General features: G+C 30.7%; 2 protein-coding genes and 1 long non-coding RNA gene across 4 annotated transcripts in view; 2 read left to right on the plus strand and 1 right to left on the minus strand.

Moving 5' to 3' along the window:
* LOC139529087 (uncharacterized) overlaps nt 1–22,278 on the plus strand; it is an 87,086-nt gene that overhangs the window by 16,140 nt on the left and 48,668 nt on the right. The window lies entirely within an intron of this gene.
* On the minus strand, nt 3,071–4,732 carry LOC139529092 (uncharacterized). Its single transcript, XR_011665748.1, has 2 exons — nt 4,461–4,732; nt 3,071–3,458 (listed from the first exon to the last, which is right to left on the minus strand). It is a non-coding gene; the product is annotated as an uncharacterized lncRNA (long non-coding RNA).
* LOC139529089 (uncharacterized) overlaps nt 13,425–22,278 on the plus strand; it is a 49,676-nt gene continuing 40,822 nt past the window's right edge. For both annotated transcript variants that reach the window (XR_011665747.1, XM_071325347.1), the window contains exon 1: nt 13,425–13,714. Coding sequence is in view for 1 of the 2 variants with exons in the window: in XM_071325347.1 (XP_071181448.1) it covers nt 13,657–13,714 (58 nt within the window). In the remaining variant the exon portion in view is untranslated. The remainder of the gene's footprint in view (nt 13,715–22,278) is intronic.

A 22,278-nucleotide genomic window follows, 5' to 3' on the forward strand; every position in this document is an offset into this window, starting at 1 on the left:
ACATAAATGTGTGTGTGTGTGTGTGCAGTTTAAAGATATTCTTTTTATAATTGAAAGAGCATAATAATGTTAAAAGTTAGTGTAGATTGTAAAAAGTTGTTGTTGATAACAAACATTGGTTGTATATTATAAAAAAAGTTATTATAGATTAAGTGAATAAGACTGACATGGTGTTCTATTAAACTGTGACACTTTTATTTTTATATTTAAGAATACTATACTTGAATGGATAGACAACATTTATGTTCAGCTTTTCACATACTAAACTAACTTCTATGCTTGTTAAGCAATTAAAAAACAATTATGATATAATGTTTCTAGTTAACCTTATCCATACAAAAGCAATTGTTTGTCAGTAGATTGATGCTGAAATAAGTTTAAAATGTCCCAAATAATCTACATAAAATGTCTTTGGTCTTTCTCTGAAAATTCATGTCACTTGCTTTTATTTTTACAACTGGCAAAAAAATGCCTTTTCTCCCCTGTTAAAGAAGAAACATATTGTATAAGAATGATTCTTTTTCCTTGGGTATCACAGTGATATAGCTTTTATCAGTACTGATGTGCCATGAATGAATCAATTAATTTTCCTATTTATGTTCACTTACAACATTGTCTAGGTCATAATTTGTTTTATCTTAGGCATACTTTTTTGTACTTCAGATTTTTATAAAAAGAAACTGAAAAAATATTTATATACCTTCAGGAATACAAAATGAAAATCTTTCTAATTCCTTTTTTATACGCCCGTCAAAATTTTGACGGGACGTATTATGGTATACAAATGTCCGGTGTCCGTCCGTCTGTCCGTCTGTCTGTCCGGCGTAAACATGTCGCACCGTAACTTGAGAACGACTTATCCAAATTTCATGAACCTTAACATAAGTGTTTCTTATGATGGTCAAATGATCTGTATACTATTTGGTGAAAATAAGATTAAAACTTTTTGAGTTACGGCACTTTGTAACTAAAACAGGGGTGGTTTTTTTTCACATGTCGCACTGTATCTCAAAAACGATTCTTGATTATGGCTTAAAACTTTTAACACTTCTTAGTTATACTAATCTTAATATCTGTATTCTTTTTGGTGATGATTCAAAATTTTATTTTTGAGTCAATTGAGTATTTTGTAAAAAAGGGGGAGGGTTTTTTTACATGTCGCACCATATATCATAAACGATTTATGATAATTGCTTAAAACTTAATACATGTCTTTGTTTAATTAATCTAAAGATCTGTATACTTTTTGGTGATGATTCAAAATTTCATTTTTGAGTTATTGAGTATTTTGTAAAAAAGGGGGAGGGTTTTTTTACATGTCGCACCATATCTCATAAACGATTTATGATTATTGCTTAAAACTTTACACACTTCTTTGTTTTATTAATCTCAAGATCTGTATACTTTTTGTTGATGATTCAAAACTTTATTTTGGAGTTATTGAGTATTTTGTTAAACAGGGGAGTTTTTTTTTTACATGTATGCGCCGTATCTCAAACAAATAATTTATGATTATTGCTTAAATCTTTACACACTTCTTTGTTATATTAATCTAAAGATCTTTATACTTTTTGGTTTTGATTCAAAAATTTATTTTAGTGATATTTAGTTTTAAAAAAAAAAAAAACAGGGTTAGGGGTTTCACATGTCCCGCCGTGTCTCAAAAACAATATATGGTTATTGCTGAAAACTTTCTCAGAAACTATTTATGATTATTGCATAAAACTTCCACACAAGACGTCGGGCGTATCATGCGCTCATGGCGCAGCTGTTTATTTAGCTCATTTTGCCTAAAGCACTTTTTAATTCCAGGAAAATGCTTCTACCCAGACATTTTTTATGCCCCATTTATGGGCATTATGCCTGTGTTTGTCCGTCCGTCCCGCTCCAGCATGTTCAGGTTAAAATTTTTGGTCACTGTAGTTTTTTGATGAAGTTGAAGTCCAATCAACTTGAAACTTAGTACACATGCATGTTCCTTATGATATGATCTTTCTAATTTTAATGCCAAATTACAGTTTTAACCCCAATTTCAAGGTCCAATGAACATAGCAAATCATAGTGCGATTGGGGCATCCATGTACTATGGACTTATTCTTGTTATTCATATTTCTGGATATCATATTATACCTCTGGCCTGTCGGGTTTATAGTACCCTGTCAAGTGTGTAATAGTTATTATACCAGTGAAAGAACAGAGAAAGAACCAAATAATATGATTAGTAGGCCTTTACTTTGTTTTTTCACCATCAATCAATTTTGAAAAGTATTGTTTTTTATGGTTTTGACAAATGCTTGATGTGCCAATTTTTTTTATATATATAAACATTATGTGTATAAGTTCATTATTTAGATGTCTAGGGTTGAATAAACCTATTTCATAATATACATGAATTATACAATATTTACACATAATTTCATAAAGCATTGTCTTAAAAGAAACATGTAGTTCTCCACATTAAATCCTTCACCTATAAATAATTGATTATTATGAAGAAATAAAGGCAATGCCCAATTTCTTTTTTGAAGTCAAAATTATCATGTAGATTTCATTCACCATGATTCAGATTGTTATCATATGGCATAGCAAGTTGAGTTATCCGGTGCTTGTGTCTGTTTAATATATACAATATATAAGCAAGATTCATATTACATTATATTATGTTCTTGTCCTGAATATACATTTAATTTGCCACTGGATGTTAAACAGATATCCATCTATCCTACTTCCACAATAAAAGAAATTTTTTTTGACAATGACTGTAATTTCTATTTATTTGATGTAATTTCTATTTATTTGAAGTCAAAATTGACAAACATTGTCCAAAACATCCACAAAGCTATGCATTTAAGCATTTAAATGATGTTTTTATTATAAAATGTTGTTATATTTTTCAAAACCTGTAAATTTTTATCAGTATGATTTTAATAGTTATATTTCAGATTGTTCTAATGTTTATCTGAATATAAGAACTTACACATTTTGTTTTTAATTTTGTTTTCAATTTCATTTTTAATTTTGTTCTTTTATGATTAAAGTTGGTTTTCAACTCAAACATATTAGGGGAGATAACTTATATAAAGGAATGTATAGTGAATTTACCTACTTTGTTTTAAATCAAGAAAAGAAATTCTTTTACACCAATTTTATCTTAAATCATATTTCCAAGAACTAACTTGATCAAATTTTATTTTTAACTTCTATCATCCAGTTTTTCTTCTATTTACAAAAAAAATAAAATTTTCATGAACAATCTATTCACAATCTGACCATGATTGCACAACCTGTAAGTTAACAAAAGTTCTGAAACTTATTCCTTTTATTATAGTTGAAAAAAAATGATATAATCTCAATTTTGGTGAAGTATAAAAGATGTTCTATTATTTGAATGTGTTCCTTATCCATGATTTTAGTTCTACAATTGGCAAATTTCATTGTTTTAAATATCTGTTGATCATCTTAGGCCACGGTTTTTTTATTTGTTGGTTTACGGATCCGCCGACCCGATTTTGCCGATTTTCAGAATAAAAATAAAATTGACTTTTCATGCTTTTTTATTCCCGCCGACCCTTATAAATGCATTATCACTGAAAAATAATTAAAATTTACTTTTATTATGAAATGAAATGCATTAATCATTAACAAAGTTGATAACACTTTCTATTGTGAAAAATAAAACTTCCAATTTACGTTTCTAAAAATAGACAAATCAATTATAACTGACCTTGAAATGTCTTTTGCGCAAATAATTTTGCGGAACGAAACCCGTGTTTAAAACAAATTACAAAATAAGTTCGTTTCCCTTATCTGTCATCAGTCCGTAAGATGCATCATCCAAGAGAAATAGACTTGTCCAAATGTGGACAGGTGGAATACATCAATTAAAGTACTGAATATTAACAAAGCATTTGAAATTTTCTTGTTTCATAGATAACAAAAAATATCGATCATTGGGATAAAAACCGGATTGCGTGACAACTGATTAACCCGATATTGTCGTTTTTCCAGTGGACGAGTCTATTACGTTTTTCGACACGTGTGTTGAAACTTATTTTTGCACGACGTTTTTATATTTTTTTTCTTTATCAGTTTTTGTGCTTGAAGATCATTATTCACCAAGTTTTCTGGAATTGATTGAGAGCTACGCAAATCTGTTTTTCTTTGTGAAATGGCGATTTAATTTCGTCTTTGTCCGTGCAACCCCCTTTTTTACAGGAAATTATTAAACGATGTCCTGCGATGTTCATGATCACTGATCAATAATATTTCATCGAACTTAATGTTAAGAAATGATGACAAAACAGCATATAAGACAAACATTTTGTTAGTAAGGTGAAATATATATTTATTTTGCATATTTTTTCTGTTTTGAAAGATATTTTTTTCTTTTTTTTTCCGACCGACCGACCCGACTTTTTTATGTGAAAAATCCGTAAACCAACAAATTAAAAAAACGTGGCCTTATATTCACTTTATTTTTATTTGTAAACAAATTTTACAATTTATCATTCATTTTATACCATTTGTATACATTGCTTATGTATTTCATTTCACCGTTATATAGCGTAAAATAATATTTTTATGCATTGGATTTTTGAAGTTTTCTTAAAAAATTTAATGATACAACTGTATCAGTGATTGGATATCTATACTGTTAGAGGATTTTTTATTTCAATGTTTTTCATCCACCAAAAATAAAGGATTAGCATGATTAGTAGCTTGTATAATTTGATTAACCTGAAATATTTTGAATATTTGTATTTTAACATTATTATTATACCCCCCTTTAAAAAAGGGGGGTATACTGTTTTACCTCTGTCTGTCCTTCTGTCAGTCAGTCCGTCCGTCCCATGAATATTTTTCGTCGCATTTTTCTCAGGAACTACAATACAAGGATTTCTGAAATTTGGTTTCAGGGTTTATCTATACCGTGTGATGGGTTTTCAGATTGATCACTTGACAACTTCCTGTTTACCGAACACTTGTATGATTTTACACATGATAGCTCAGTTGAAAATTTTTGTCACATTTTTCTCAGGAACTACAATACAAGGATTTCTGAAATTTGGTTTCAGGATTTATATAAGTCAGCTATACCGTGTGATGCGTTTTCAGATTCATCACTCGACAACTTCCTGTTTACCGAACACTTGCATATTTTTACACTATTAATATTATCCACTTGCGGCGGGGGTATCATCAGTGAGCAGTAGCTCGCAGTTTCACTTGTGTTAAATCAAATGTAATTAATACTGCATTTTGGATAATTTTCAACGATTTACTACAATAAACATGAGAAAGACTTAAATATAGTTAATAAGAAATTAAATAGAATAAGTTAAATAAAATATCATAATTTAGATGTAAATTTTTTAGACAAGTATATTTAATCCATGTAACAATTGGATAGTTTTGTACATATACATTTTATACTGAAATCAATTTAAAACCTCAGAATTGGTTAAAAAATGTCTGTGTTGAAATGCTAGCCAATATCTTTTTTTTTTAATTTTCTAGAAAAGTCAAAATATCAAAAGCAACCAGTGTACTATGTATAGAAGTCAAAATCAAAAGTTCTGTGAAAATTAATAGTTTGATTGATAACTGTGAATGTGTTTATATTTTAATTTTATTTCCATATTTCCCCTTAATATTTAATCCAAATTATAGTAACATCCCTAATCCCGACCTTCAGGCATTGAAGTTATTGTTATACCTCACTATGTAAATGCTTCAGATAACCCTAGTCATCTACAACAAGTACATGTACTATCATATGGAAGCTATTTTGGGAAAATACCATTACCCATATATTTAGCTATTAAAATTATTTCAAAAGACAGTACCTTTATCATAAAGATTTTATCAGTAATTTAAATCGCTGATTTTTTTAAATTAAAAGTTGATAATACTTGGCAATATTGGATAACATTTGAAAGGAGAATGAAGAGGCCTAGGTTTAAGAAAAGAAAATTTGAAAGATTTTTAGAGAATTTATAGTCAAGATTATACATGTTTACGTTGATAAATGATGTTTTTATACTCCAGTATGTGTAAAACGGGTTAACCAATGCTTAGTATATAAAGGCAATGTTGTTTTTACATGTCGCGTTTTTACATGTCGTGTTTTACATGTCGTGCATTCAGAAACTATTTATGATTTTTGCATAAAAAGCTGTTTATTAATTTTGGAATATATGTTCAGAAATTGTTTAATTAAAGTACCTTTCAAAAAAGATGGAAGAAACCTAAGTGACATTCACAAGTCACAGAAAAACTTACTGCACAATGGCAAAAATGACTGAAAGACAAAACAAGAGTATACAATATTGTCAGACATTTTTGTGTGAATTTATTAATGTAATTGTTCAAAACTGGTCAAAAAATAAACAAGATTAATTATCATAACATTTGGAAATGCTATGAGGTATATGCAAATAATGATATAAAAAAAATTCATTGGATTTTTAATTCTCTCGTCTACCACAAAATGCAAGACATAGGGATTACAATCCAGCGATGGTGATGGCATAAACTAGGAGTACATCTATTTCTGTCAGGGTTCATATTTCCTTGACCTCATGTTCATTGGTCAATTTTAATATTTTGTGGTTTACTCTGTTTCTCGGGAACTATAAGCTATAAGACCAATATATTTGGTGTATGAAATTATTGTAAGGTGTACACGTCTGTCTGGTAATGTGGTTCATCTCACAGTGCCTTTATTTTAGTACTGATAATGATAAGTTTTTATAATACTTGTAGTAAAACCTTCGTATTACAGACTATCAACATAAATTAACACATATGTAAAGCAGGCGAGATATATTAGTGTGTGAACTCTTGTTATTAAGAAATGTTCCTCAATTATAAAATTATTTCAAGTTACATGTATTTGAATTGATATTAAACAAAGAAAAATAATATAAAACTATGAATAGCATTTTTCTAGTAATGAATATATGTTTATTTATATTGATAAGGATAATATTTAATTGGATAAACTTTGGAACAATGGAGTATAATGTGTAAATTCACTGTTTGACTTAGAGAACAGGTACAGTTTTTATACGACTGCAAAAATTTTAATTTTTCGTCGTATATTGCTATCACGTTGCGTCATCGTCGTTGTCCGAATACTTTTAGTTTTCGCACTCCAACTTAAGTGAAAGTGAATAGAAATCTATGAAATTTTAACACAAGGTTTATGACCACCAAAGGAAGGTTGGGATTGGTTTTGGGAGTTTTGATCCCAACATTTTAGGAATTAGGGGCCAAAAAGGGCCCAAATTAGCATTTTCTTGGTTTTCGCACTATAACTTTAGTTTAAGTAAATAGAAATTTATGAAATTTTGACACAAGGTTTATGACCACAAAAGGAAGGTTGGGATTGATTTTGGGAGTGTTGGTTCTAACAGTTTAGGAATTAGGGGCCAAAAAAGGGCCCAAATAAGCATTATTCTTGGTTTTTTCGCACAATAACTTTAGTATAAGTAAATAGAAATCAATGAAATTTAAACACAAGGTTTATGACCACAAAAGGAAGGTTTGGATTGATTTTTGGAGTTGAGGTCCGAACAGTTTAGGAATTAGGGGCCCAAATAAGCATTTTTCTTGGTTTTTGCACCATAACTTTAGTATTAGTAAATAGAAATCTATGAAATTTAAACACAAGGTTTATGACCATAAAAGGAAGGTTGGGATTGATTTTGGGAGTTTTGGTCCCAACAGTTTAGGAATAAGAGGCCCAAAGGGTCCAAATTAAACTTTGTTTGATTTTATCAAAAATTGAATAATTGGGGTTCTTTGATATGCCGATTCTAACTGTGTATGTAGATTCTTAAGTTTTTGTCTCTTTTTCAAATTGGTCAACATAAAGGTCCAAAGGGTCCAAAATTAAACTTAGCTTGATTTTAACAAAAATTGAATTCTTGGGCTTCTTTGATATGCTGAATCTAAACATGTACTTAGATTTTTTATTATGGACCCAGTTTTCAAGTTGGTCCAAATCAGGATCCAAAATTATTATATTAAGTATTGTGCAATAGCAAGAAATTTTCAATTGCAGAGTATTCAGCAATAGCAAGAAATCTTCAATTGCACAGTATTGTGCAATAGCAAGAAATTTTCAATTACACAGTATTGAGCAATAGCAAAAAATCTTCAATTGCACAGTATTGTGCAATAGCAAATATTTTCAATTGCACAGTATTGCGCAATAGCAAGAAATATCTAATTGCACAATATTGTGCAATAGCAAGACATTCAATTGATTGGAGTTATCTTTCTTTGTCCAGAATAGTAGTTGAATCAACTTAAATCATTGTTTTATACAATATACAATGTATATTCACTTTTACTACCAACTGACAAATTAAAACAATCTTTACCATTCAGTGATAACAAGCACTTTTTTTACATTTTAATATTTTATGATGTATTTAAATGAGTAGTTATTGCTATTTCTTCAATTTTTTTGAGAGGATTAATATTCAACAGCATAGTGAATTGCTTAAAAGCAAAACAAACATTTTAAGTTCATTAGACCACATTCATTCCGTGTCAGAAACCTATGCTGTGTCAACTATTTAATCACAGTCCAAATTTAGAGCAGAATCCAGCTTGAAAGTTGTGTCCATACTTGCCCCAACCGTTCAGGGTTCAGCCTCTGCGGTCATATAAAGCTGTGCCCTGCTGAGCATCTGGTTTAGATGCTGTATTAGTTATATTTCATTTTCCCTTTATGCTTGTTTTATATCTGCTTTAAGAATAAAAATCACATAATACCTTGTTATGTTGTTAAACAATTGAGTTGCACAGTATTTTGATGTATACACTTATTTTTATCAAGACTTCAACAAAAGCAATTTTCCAACAGCACCTGCATATATCTCCTATTTAAAACGATATTCCAGATCTTGTTTTCCTGCTTACCAAGATTTCCAAGTAGTGAAGTTGATGTAGCTGTCCCTTTAAAATGTTGCAGACACCATCATGAGTTGTTTGACAGATATGGAAGATATTAAGAACAACATTTTTGCAATATCAGAAAACTGTTATGATTTATACTGCAGTAGTTTTTTTTAACACATCTCACTACCATGATGACTAATTATTTTTCTTACTCATATTAGATAAACACATAATTTTGAATTGATGCTTCACTTAGTTATACTAATAGCGAGAAAATATTACTATTTTCAAAGCCTAAGTTTTATATTGTTATAAGATAAACATTGAGTTAGCGCTGAAGAAAAACCCTGTATAGTAGCTCATATGTATAGTAATGAGATTTGTGCATGATTACCAATGAGTCAACTCTTCACCAAAGACCAAACAGAAGTAACTTATGAAATGTTCTTTATTTTAAACAATGCGATTACATATGTTCCTATTGGAACAACTAGTACTATTTTAAAAGAAGTTCAATTCTGTTTCAAGCAAAACCCGAAAATTCAATAATTTAAAAAGAATTGAGAATGGAAACAATGAATGTTTCATAGAGACAATAAAGATCAGAAAACATCACAAGGCCACCAATGAGTTTTCAATGCAGCAAGAAAATCATTCACCCAGAGGCTGGCTTCAGCTGGCACCAAAACATATGGTACAATGTAAACTAAAATGCTCAACATATCAACCGGTAAAAACATTTCTTTAAGATATTGAAATATTTTCGCATAAGTAACAATTTGCATTAATGGTTCTTTACTTATAAAAAGAGAGAGAGAGAGTAGAAACACTCGTTTGTCATTTTAGCTTTGTATTCATTATTGATTGCATATTGGAACAGTAAAAAAGGGCACAAATTCCATAAAAGACGAAGAAAATATGATCTTAAACTACAGAGGTAATATAAAAATAATGTAGGTCAAAAGAATATGTTTTTATAAGATAAATTAATTTAAAAATAGAGTTCACTCTCTACATTTATGCTTTTCATTAGAAAAGGATGTTATGACATATTTTACTTTAAGTAAACTTGTTTCACCAAACTTTACTCCTAAATTATAATTTTAATTACAATGAAAAGCAAAATTGCACAAGATTAGGGTTGAACATTGTTCAATACATATTAAATCTCACAAACCAAATTAAATAATAAAAATTCAGTTCTTGTAATTGTGAAATAATAAAACATCTCTATTTTTTTTATGCAGTTAAGCTGCATTATGCGAGCGCCCTAGATTTGTGTTCTACCCAATAAATGCTGAAATACTTGCCATTGTTATTATCTAGCTCGCTACTATGTTATATATAACTAATTGAACACTTTTTTAATACTTTTTATTCTGGATTACAAAAAATATGACCAGAAAAACCTTAAATGATCGTCGATTTATCCAAAAGTTTTGAAGTTACACATAGGAAGTAGTGCTTATTAAGAATCCTTGTGTAATTCATTATGACTTGTGCTTTTAGCTAAGATGTCAAAGAACAATTGTATGAAATATTTAATCGCATAAATATCTCTTAAGACAAGTAGTTTAGATTTCCCAAATGGCAAAAGTCGTAGGGATATTGTTTGTCATCAATACGTAGTACAATTACGTCAGTAGTCTATTATATAATAAGTTCAACTGTTCATGATGTTGGCGGCAATTTCAAATTGGAAAAAGAAATTTTCGTAGCTTTTCAAATTGGAGGCAGGTGTGCAAATTAGCGGTGGTCCGAGGTCCGCGACCTTCCACTTTTGCAAGCGGAATTTCGACTAGGATAGTTGGTTTCTAGCTACGCCCGACGTAGTCACCTTCCACTTGAAAGAAAATAAGAAATTACTTTGCAAACCTTCCATGCAAGTCACCAAAGTCTCCAATTAAACGAGCTAAAAACTTATTTTTATCATTATTATTCATGACAGCGATGTTCATTTTGTTCAACCACTAGCTTTATACCGAAATTCGCAGACAACTATTGTATAAATTCGAGTAAAATCGTATCTGATTGACAAAAACAACATTGTAAACACAACAATGGCGACCGTGAAGACAAAATTTTACAATATCGGATCCGATTCCGGAAGCGGATAAGGACAAATCCGGGTTTGGTGATCATTTACAAAATAAATCAAAGCAGGTGAAAAAATAAATCTATGCATGGTAAATGAATATAAACACTAGAATTGCAAACCAAAAGATATATGTAAAAGAAAGAAAAAGCAGAAAAATATTTTATACAGAAACTCAAAATTACTTTTTTACAAATTTTAATTTAAATATCCAATACAACGTGACAGCTGGGAACAGTATATCTAACAATATACATGTTCATGGTCACAGTCTAAATTTTCTTTATCAGTGATAAATGATGATAATGCATGTGAGATGCTTTTAAAGTGTAAACATATTGCTGCAATTTCGAAGGGTTATTTGTTTTTCTCAATTTTGAAGGGTCAATTAAAGTAGCTGAAAGTTTCTTTATTTTCACAAATAATACAACAGTATTATATATACCTAAATGTAAGTGAATCATATGATATATAGGTGGCATTCTTTGGGCCACTTTACCCCTTCCTGTTTGATAACTTGGAAACGGTCGAGCTCCCCATCCCTAAACCATATGAGGGGCAGATCCAGCATTTTAGGTAAGGAGGGGCACAAACTTAAATTTTCGCCGAGCAGAGCAGGAACATATATATTAATATTATATATTAGATATACTGTTCCCAGAGCAGAGCGAGGCTAAAAAAAATTTGAGGTAAAATTATCGGAATATTCTTTATTTAGCTGAGAACAACCCATGCTTTGTAAATTTAAGGGGGGGTTGCAAGCTCGCAACACCCCCCCCCCCCCCTGAATCCGCCCCTGCATATATTCAAGTATAGGACAATATAATAAATAAAATGAAATATTGGGGGAGTCCCTGGAGTTACCCCACCCCTCCTGTTTGCGAACTTGGAAACGGTCGAAATCCACACCCCTTAACCGTATATATTCATGTTTGTGACAATATGAAAAATCAAATGAAATATAGGAAGAGTCGCTGGGGGTCACCCCACCCTTCCTGTTTTAGAATTTTAAAATGGTCCAGATCCCCACCCCTAAACCATATATATTCATGTATGGGACAATATAACAAATCAGATGAAATATAGGGGAGTCCCTTGGGTCACCCCACCCCCTCCTGTTTGAGAATTTGAAACCCGTTGAGATCGCCACCCTTTAACCATATATTCATGTATGGGACAATATAACAATTCAAATGAAAGATAGGGGGAGTCCCTGAGGTCACTGTTCACCCTTCTGTTTGAGAACTTGGAAATGGTCAAGATCCTTACCCCTAAACCATATATACTCATGTATGGGACAATATAACAAATCAAATAATATATAGGGGAAGTCCCTGTGGTCACCCCAACCCTCCTGTTTGAGAACTTGGAAACTGTTAAGATCCCCACACCAAAACAATATATATTCATGTATCGGCCAATATAACTAATTAAATGAAATATAGATGGAGTCCCTGGGGTCACCCTACCCCTCCTGTTTGAGAACTTGGAAACCAATGAGATCCCCACCCCTAAACCATATATATTCCTGTATGGGACAATAAAACAAATAAAATGAAATGTAGGGGAAGTCCCAAGGGTCACCCTACCCCCAGTGGCGGATCCAGAAATGTTCATAAGTGGGGGCCCGCTATAGTCACGCTTCAGTGATTCCCTTTATAAGCAACCAATTTTTTTCCCAAAAAGGGGGGGGGGCGGGCCCCCTGCCCCCTAAATCTCTGCCTACCCCTACCTGTTTGAGAACTTGAAAACCGTTGAGATCCCAACCCCTAAACTATATATATTCATATGTATGGGACAAAATAACAAATCATTTACATTTACTATGGGCAGGTCAGTCAGACCTCACCTTTGATCCCTGTTGTAGTGAACATTTGTCTGATTCGTGTCTCATAACTTTTGTAATATAGAACACAAACTCAGTTTTCTTTCCAAGGAAACCAGTCCATTCATACTATTACATGTTCATACTAAGTCAACTTGAACTTCTTGCAGTCAAATAAAACTAAGTAAACTACCAAGTAAAGCAACTGCAATCATTGGGAACTTGTACCACTGCAGACTCATCATAGAAATATACATTGATATATGCATTGCTTTTGAAACCTTGATAACATATAAATTATTTGCCTTAATAAATAAATCATTAGATAAACATGAATGTACTATATATGAATGTTTAATGTTGAGGCAACATTGCTACAGTTTTCATAATTACGGTTGCCTTGGTTTTTGGTTAACTGCCTTCAGCGCTTACAGCGCTTTGATTATTTATAATATACAAAACAATTCACTATTGTAACCTTCCATTCATAGTTGATTTTATATATTCATATGTTTTCAGAAACTAATTACAAGAAACAGACTATACAAGGAAAGTGCCATTTCCTTCCATGTGAGCAACAAAAATATACTGAGTCATCTCTCTTTGATAAAACACTTTTAATGGAAAATGCCTATCTTTTCAGAATTTAAAAAGGTTCATACTTGATTTAAAATAGCTAACCAATGAAATTGCTGAGTGTTTTTAGACAGGTTAAGGTCATCGTATATTCATTATTTAGAGAAAATACATAGGTATTGGACTTGGATTTTTTCCCCTGACATAGCTACCTAAGCAGTAAATCAGTTGTGCTGGATTTTACAGTATGTGGAAAGCAATCGTTTTTGTCGTGCAGTTCTTATGTTTAGCGTGTTCAACCACAGGTATGAAACATACAATTTAAATAATTTTTTTCATTTTTTAGCGCTCGATAAAATTATGAGTAATTATAATTTCATTCGTTTAAACGGGCAGTGCATTAGAATGAAATTAATTTCTCCTGGGTGTTTCATCATATGTAGCATAGAGGGCGTAATGTTTTCCCGCTTCAAAATTATTTTCGCGGTATTTTATTGCCTATGTAATCATTCAGCACGACATCGTCAATCTGAGCAGTCGAATTTTCTTGGTACACTGACTATCTTGAATTTGACAATGGACCCAAATTCTCCATTACTTGATTACATTACTCCTGCATGGTGTTTCACAACAGGAAATTTTCAGCACTAGTAAACAACAATTAAAATTTCAACAGAAGCCCTTTCGAGAACCTCATCCCGGTTGTATATGCCTTTTCCCGTTTTATTGCAACATGTCCAGCACGAGCGGAAGTCAGTCTAAGTTTCAGGAAGGAGCCTGCTATGGTTATGGATAACCAATATTTGAGGAATAGATGCCTATTCAACCGGAAAGCAGTCGATAGGCCAGATACGGATTTATTTATATAAGATGAGTATTTAAATATTTCTATTGGTAGTCAATCGAGTGCACACTTTCTCACACACGACTATTTTGAATATGAACAAGGTCAGTCTAAAATTATCGTCAGAGATAGATTATAGCGACATATTGATTTTTGGTATAACATTGGTTGTCATGATTTCATTACCGATACCATTTTACACGCTTATAAAATACATTTTATACTACACGGCTGTCCGTTTTGTTTACAAAACAACATACAGTGATAATTTTGTTTTAGAAGCTATTTAAGATTTTTTTGTTTAGAGGACATTATTAGTCATGTACTGATGATAATTCACTTGCTACCTCTGTTCTAAACAATGGCAATGAAAGTTTTAATTTTAGATATAGGTCATGTCAATTTACATCTATGGAAAACACCTTTGTATAATTTGAAGATATCTTGGTAGCTATGCAATCTAATTAACAGAATTTTATTGTTTTAAGTTTTACATTCAGCTTATCACCATATAGGCATATACGATCTGCATTCTGATTATCTTTACTGGGCATATGACAAGGTATAATAGTTGAGACTACAAATCCTTGGATGAAAGTTCATATATTTTTATTCTCGTTCCCCCTTTTTGGATAAAGTTCTGCTTATTATATATTTACTAAAGTTACTTGACCACTATTAAATTGAGGTGAATGAAAAGAAATTTTTATGTATATAGATTATGGATTTGGCACAGATTCTGATATTAACGTGTGTACAGATATTGCCACATGAGTTAAACAAGACCTTATTGACCAAAGTGGTTGTGTCCATTTGGTCTCCCAGTTATACATTGATATATTTGGTTATTTCATTGATACAAACAAAGCTATCTTAAGCATACCAGTTGAGAGACTGTCATAACTGTTTGATACCATAAAACAAGTTATAGTATCTTCAGGATATTTAGGTTATTTTATGGGAGAACTGTAGCTTCCGTTGGTCAGATTATATCCATGTCGTATATATGTCATAGGAATGGGGCTTATATTATGATTGAATCATTAGTATTGATGTTAAATCAGCCTATTCTTCGAATTTAATATTGGACTTTCAGTTCAAAGTTAAGAGCAGCTTATACTCTGGCTGGTAAATCTTAAATGTGTTAATTCTAACATTTTGTATCCAATTTTTCGTGTCACACTATGTTTATGGTGATACCAGTGGAACTGGATATAGTGGATGTTCAGTAGAAAATCCTAAGAATATTGCTCATGGTATGTGTCATGAATACGATGTACACCATAGTTCTACTTGGAAAGAACTTACGGCTGTTAAATGTATATGGCTTCTTTGACAGATTTTATGAGAGATAAACGATTAATGGTTTATGGATAACCAAAACTTTGTTTCCATTGTTCATATAAGGGCAGTATGAAGCCTTATTTGCAAGATTTTGCAGGCGCGTAGCTCCCTATACGCTAACCGGTGCGTAGAAATACCGCAAAGGACTTCTTAGTGCACTAAGGAGAAAGTTTTTGCACTAAGGACACTAAAACAATACGCTAGGACCACAAAGAACATGGATATAAGAAGATATAAGTATATAACTCATAATTTTAAAGTTTGGTATTAATAGCTTTTGTAGTTTTGAAGTTAAATGACTTTTCAATGATCTTTAATCAGCGCGTGCCATTCGACACGTGACCAACGGCTTATTGCAAGTTCCCAATCATCATGTCCAATCAACCTTATCGAATAAACAATTATCTTTTGATCGTTACTAATTGATTAGTTAATGGTAGTTTTTGAATAAACCTAACGGTGTCTCTGGCGTGGTATAATTTCAAATGATGAAAGAAAAATTAAAAATTTAATTTTGTGTTTACTTTGCCTTTGTTTTATTTTGTTTTAAAGGAAATTGTTAAATAAACCTCTTTTGTTTTTTTTTTAAAGAAGCCAATTTTGAGATACAAATTGAGAAAAAAAAATGCTTCTGAGATTTCATTTCTTATTTACAACACAAGAGTTTACATCTAGTATTATACCTTGAAAGATATCTGAGAATAAAAAATGTGGCGTCCGTGGGGTTCTTCAAAACCCGATTACAAACGTGTAATAGAAAGACTTCAAGAGGTAAATACTATTTTATGAAATAACATACCGTTTTTTTTTTATTTTTCAAAAAGAGAATAATCATAACTGTGTACTATGAAAAATACTTTTATTACTGATGTCAATGCCTTTTTTTACAATTCATCTTTATTTGATCATTTGAAGATGAAGACCATTTTCTTTTACAATGTAATAGACATTTGAGAAACCAATATATTCACAATGTTGTTGAAGTTCATTTTCAAGTTAACTTTTGGTTCAATATATAAAATTCGTTGTATAGTACAGCAAGATTATGAATTAATTGTTATTCTCCTCTATATGCGTATTTTGTATGATTATAAAATTTAATGCTATAAATATAATACTAATGCATTTAAATACCAAAGGTAAAATATTTTGTATGATTAGAAAATTTAATGTTATAAATATAACACTAATGCATTTAAAAAATACTGTAAAAAATATATGGCAATCATACCACATCTTCTTTTTTATATTAATATTAGTTGAATAGCTATTGCACGTGTAAAATGTATATTTCAAGAATACAAAAAAACGTTAACTTCCAAAATGTATTTTAATAAAACAAAATTTACGGGAGCAATTCATTTTTAATCAGACGATTGTGACACCATTATTAACAATACTATAAGTAAAAACTTTGCACAAATGTGCACTTTGATAAGCTGGTGGCGAACAAAATCTTTTCAAGAACATACACACGCTTTATATATTTATAAACTCAATTCGCCATACCCTGCCTTGAGCGGAGTTATGCTAGATCCACGGGAAGGGTACTATCAAACCGACTCTTCAGGGTACAATTATACAAGTACTAAATGAAGGACGGGTTTGCTTGTATCTTTGCAAGTAGGCTTGGCATGACGGGGTTAACACCCGACGGTCAGGTGCTGACGGCTTTCCCATTGCACGGATCTTAACGCTCATACAGGAGTATTACAAGAATTGAGTATAAGGGACCCTTCTTGGAAAGATTTTGTTGTTTCAAGACAATTATCTTGAACTCGCCTTCAGCTTATTTATTTATTGATAAAAGTACTTGTCAATTCCATCAAAATTGCCTTAAAAAAAGTAAGAAAAAAACTGTCATGTTTTCGATACATTTTGTTTTTCATTGTAAAATATGGAGTTGACAAGAGTTGACAAGATAATTAGAATATTTCAAAATTTATATATATGAAATTCATATCGCCGATAATCATATAACTCCACAGCCCGTTCTGTCATTATAATAAGAGACACTAGAGAACTGGACAACTGTGGTGATATATGATTTTAAGATTTAGAAATAAATTAAATTGGTGTCACAAATGGTATGTCTGCTTGTATTTGAAATAATATATAAAATACATATAATGTTCATATACATAACGGTTGTTTTACTTCGCTTATATTTATATGCTTTTAAATATTTTCAGCATCAAATACAAAGTACTATAATAGAATCGTATCCGCTAAAAATTAAATAAAGTACATGTAAGAAATGAATAGGTCATATATACTTTAAGAAATAATTTAATTGAGAAAACTAACGGCCCAATTCATCAGGGGCCGTGTCAACGAAGCTGTCTTAGGACTAAGACATGTCTTAGGATGGTCTTAGGACACGTCTTAGTCCTAAGTCGGGTTAACGAAAGTCTCCTAAAATAAGATATGTCCTAAATTTGGTCCTAAAGTTAGGATATACAATTAGGTGTCTTAAGATAGTCCTAAAGGTTACATCGTCCTAAAACGTAATAAAAACAACAAATATGGCATATACTCAACGGTACGTCTAAACACTGCTAAGGACTCCTTAGTGCACTAAGGACTATACAATGCCACTAAGGACTAGAAGGAGTGCTGTTGTGTGTATTATTTTTACATATTATGTTAGAGATTGATATTTCATGCATAAATTTCAAATTTTATAGAAAAATAATCATAAATAAACAAGATATTCAACATTATTTAGGCACGTGCCCGTTTTTCTTTGATATGCCGAAAATCAATGAACCGTTTGACACGTGCCAAATGACAAAACAATTCATTAAACAATCATAATCTTTTTATTTTAGGTAATAAACAATTGTATCTAAAAAATGTATGCTTAATATTTATAACTAAATGTGTTGTTCTTATGAAAAATGATTACAGAACAAATAATTTTGTTTTTGTTTTACTTCTTTCCCGACAAAGTTATTTGTCACAGGTGCACGACTTTGATGTGCGCCTACTAAATGACTAATAAGTTAGAGTGTGGTCAGCTTGTTATGTAAGAGATATGAAGACAAAATAAATATATATATTGATAAGTGTTTTCTTTTTATTTTAATTTCGACAAAGATGCGTGTATATATACAAATGGTTTCACTAAAACAATACGATGGAATTGAGAGAGAGAAAATTATGTGTCGTTCTTGGGGTTTATCCAAACCACTAGTTTTCAACCAGCTTGATATTTGTTTACAAAGGCTTCATACGGTACTTATTTGTTTGTATATTTCGACATTTTATTATTCTTCTAAAAGTAAAAGAAGTTAAAAAAAAATCATTTCCCGATTTTAAGTCAGATTAAGTTTCATTTTCAAATATATAAAAGAGACAAATGTTTTAAAAATGTTCCACAGTTTTAAGTACAGTATTCACGAATTTTTTTTCAGTATGTGTAAATTTAGAGCTAAAGATATAATTCTGACAGAGAAAGAGTGCACTAAGGACTCCTTAGCAGTGTTTAGACACACCCTATACTCAATACTTAAAATACTAATACAATATTAAACTATCATTAGATAAAATTAATAAAAAAAAATATTGTTTAATGTTTGTTAAAGATTGAATTGTATTATATTAAATTATTTCGTGCTGCCTTTTTTGAAGCCTAAACAATACTATCATCATAAGCAACATATTTTAAATAATTAGAATATGGGGAAAAGTTTACTTCTTTTTTACCTTATCCTCATTCGATACATGTAATAAAATCGAGTGGACCTAAGGACAAAACTAGTTTATGTACTAAAATTGCAGCACGAATATCACAAAGTTTTGTGACCATTCACTTTTGTTTTCATACTAAATTCATTTATATCTTTTATCATATTTAATAACGTATTTATTAGTATTCCGTAAAAACTTTAACTTTTATTTTGCGTAAAAATATATCTACATTAAAAATGTAATTATAAAACGTATTTTGATAATCACAAAAAGCTTTTATTCATCTTATCTTAACAAAACAATACTTGGTACTATGTGTTGAAAGAAACTATTCTTTCATATATTAGGTCACCGTACATCCGTATATATAAATTTACTAGATATCAACAAAAAATCAACTTTAAAAACAAGCAAAAAAAAATTAAAATCAAAAATCAAATAATAAAAGTAGAAAATACGCTATTACATAGAAGTGAAAAATAAAACAGACAGAAATACAAAATAAACACGACAGTAACAACAAACACAGAACACCAAATACCGTATACATGTTTAATCGGTTTATAAGTTGATTATAAACGGGTCAAGGTTGAGTGAACATGAATTTCTATCGATTACACAGGTGACAATCAACTGATTGAGGCGCGTGTCGATAAAACATTAAATAACTTTCTAATTACAAAAGTTATGATTATGAAATTTGAAATTATGAAGTTTTTCAAAGTATATTTCTATATGCCATGTCCTTTGTGGCCGTTGTATCATTCCATCAGGTCCTTAGTGCACATTTTTGTTCTTAGTGCACTAAGGAGGTCCTTTGCGGTATTTCTACGGTGCGTAGAAATACCGCAAAGGACTTCTTAGTGCACTAAGGAGAAAGTTTTTGCACTAAGGACACTAAAACAATACGCTAGGACCACAAAGAACATGGATATAAGAAGATATAAGTATATAACTCATAATTTTAAAGTTTGGTATTAATAGCTTTTGTAGTTTTGAAGTTAAATGACTTTTCAATGATCTTTAATCAGCGCGTGCCATTCGACACGTGACCAACGGCTTATTGCAAGTTCCCAATCATCATGTCCAATCAACCTTATCGAATAAACAATTATCTTTTGATCGTTACTAATTGATTAGTTAATGGTAGTTTTTGAATAAACCTAACGGTGTCTCTGGCGTGGTATAATTTCAAATGATGAAAGAAAAATTAAAAATTTAATTTTGTGTTTACTTTGCCTTTGTTTTATTTTGTTTTAAAGGAAATTGTTAAATAAACCTCTTTTGTTTTTTTTTTAAAGAAGCCAATTTTGAGATACAAATTGAGAAAAAAAAATGCTTCTGAGATTTCATTTCTTATTTACAACACAAGAGTTTACATCTAGTATTATACCTTGAAAGATATCTGAGAATAAAAAATGTGGCGTCCGTGGGGTTCTTCAAAACCCGATTACAAACGTGTAATAGAAAGACTTCAAGAGGTAAATACTATTTTATGAAATAACATACCGTTTTTTTTTTTATTTTTCAAAAAGAGAATAATCATAACTGTGTACTATGAAAAATACTTTTATTACTGATGTCAATGCCTTTTTTTACAATTCATCTTTATTTGATCATTTGAAGATGAAGACCATTTTCTTTTACAATGTAATAGACATTTGAGAAACCAATATATTCACAATGTTGTTGAAGTTCATTTTCAAGTTAACTTTTGGTTCAATATATAAAATTCGTTGTATAGTACAGCAAGATTATGAATTAATTGTTATTCTCCTCTATATGCGTATTTTGTATGATTATAAAATTTAATGCTATAAATATAATACTAATGCATTTAAATACCAAAGGTAAAATATTTTGTATGATTAGAAAATTTAATGTTATAAATATAACACTAATGCATTTAAAAAATACTGTAAAAAATATATGGCAATCATACCACATCTTCTTTTTTATATTAATATTAGTTGAATAGCTATTGCACGTGTAAAATGTATATTTCAAGAATACAAAAAAAACGTTAACTTCCAAAATGTATTTTAATAAAACAAAATTTACGGGAGCAATTCATTTTTAATCAGACGATTGTGACACCATTATTAACAATACTATAAGTAAAAACTTTGCACAAATGTGCACTTTGATAAGCTGGTGGCGAACAAAATCTTTTCAAGAACATACACACGCTTTATATATTTATAAACTCAATTCGCCATACCCTGCCTTGAGCGGAGTTATGCTAGATCCACGGGAAGGGTACTATCAAACCGACTCTTCAGGGTACAATTATACAAGTACTAAATGAAGGACGGGTTTGCTTGTATCTTTGCAAGTAGGCTTGGCATGACGGGGTTAACACCCGACGGTCAGGTGCTGACGGCTTTCCCATTGCACGGATCTTAACGCTCATACAGGAGTATTACAAGAATTGAGTATAAGGGACCCTTCTTGGAAAGATTTTGTTGTTTCAAGACAATTATCTTGAACTCGCCTTCAGCTTATTTATTTATTGATAAAAGTACTTGTCAATTCCATCAAAATTGCCTTAAAAAAAGTAAGAAAAAAACTGTCATGTTTTCGATACATTTTGTTTTTCATTGTAAAATATGGAGTTGACAAGAGTTGACAAGATAATTAGAATATTTCAAAATTTATATATATGAAATTCATATCGCCGATAATCATATAACTCCACAGCCCGTTCTGTCATTATAATAAGAGACACTAGAGAACTGGACAACTGTGGTGATATATGATTTTAAGATTTAGAAATAAATTAAATTGGTGTCACAAATGGTATGTCTGCTTGTATTTGAAATAATATATAAAATACATATAATGTTCATATACATAACGGTTGTTTTACTTCGCTTATATTTATATGCTTTTAAATATTTTCAGCATCAAATACAAAGTACTATAATAGAATCGTATCCGCTAAAAATTAAATAAAGTACATGTAAGAAATGAATAGGTCATATATAC

Source organism: Mytilus edulis, chromosome 6 (assembly GCF_963676685.1).
Source record: "Mytilus edulis chromosome 6, xbMytEdul2.2, whole genome shotgun sequence".
Classification (NCBI taxonomy): domain Eukaryota; kingdom Metazoa; phylum Mollusca; class Bivalvia; order Mytilida; family Mytilidae; genus Mytilus; species Mytilus edulis.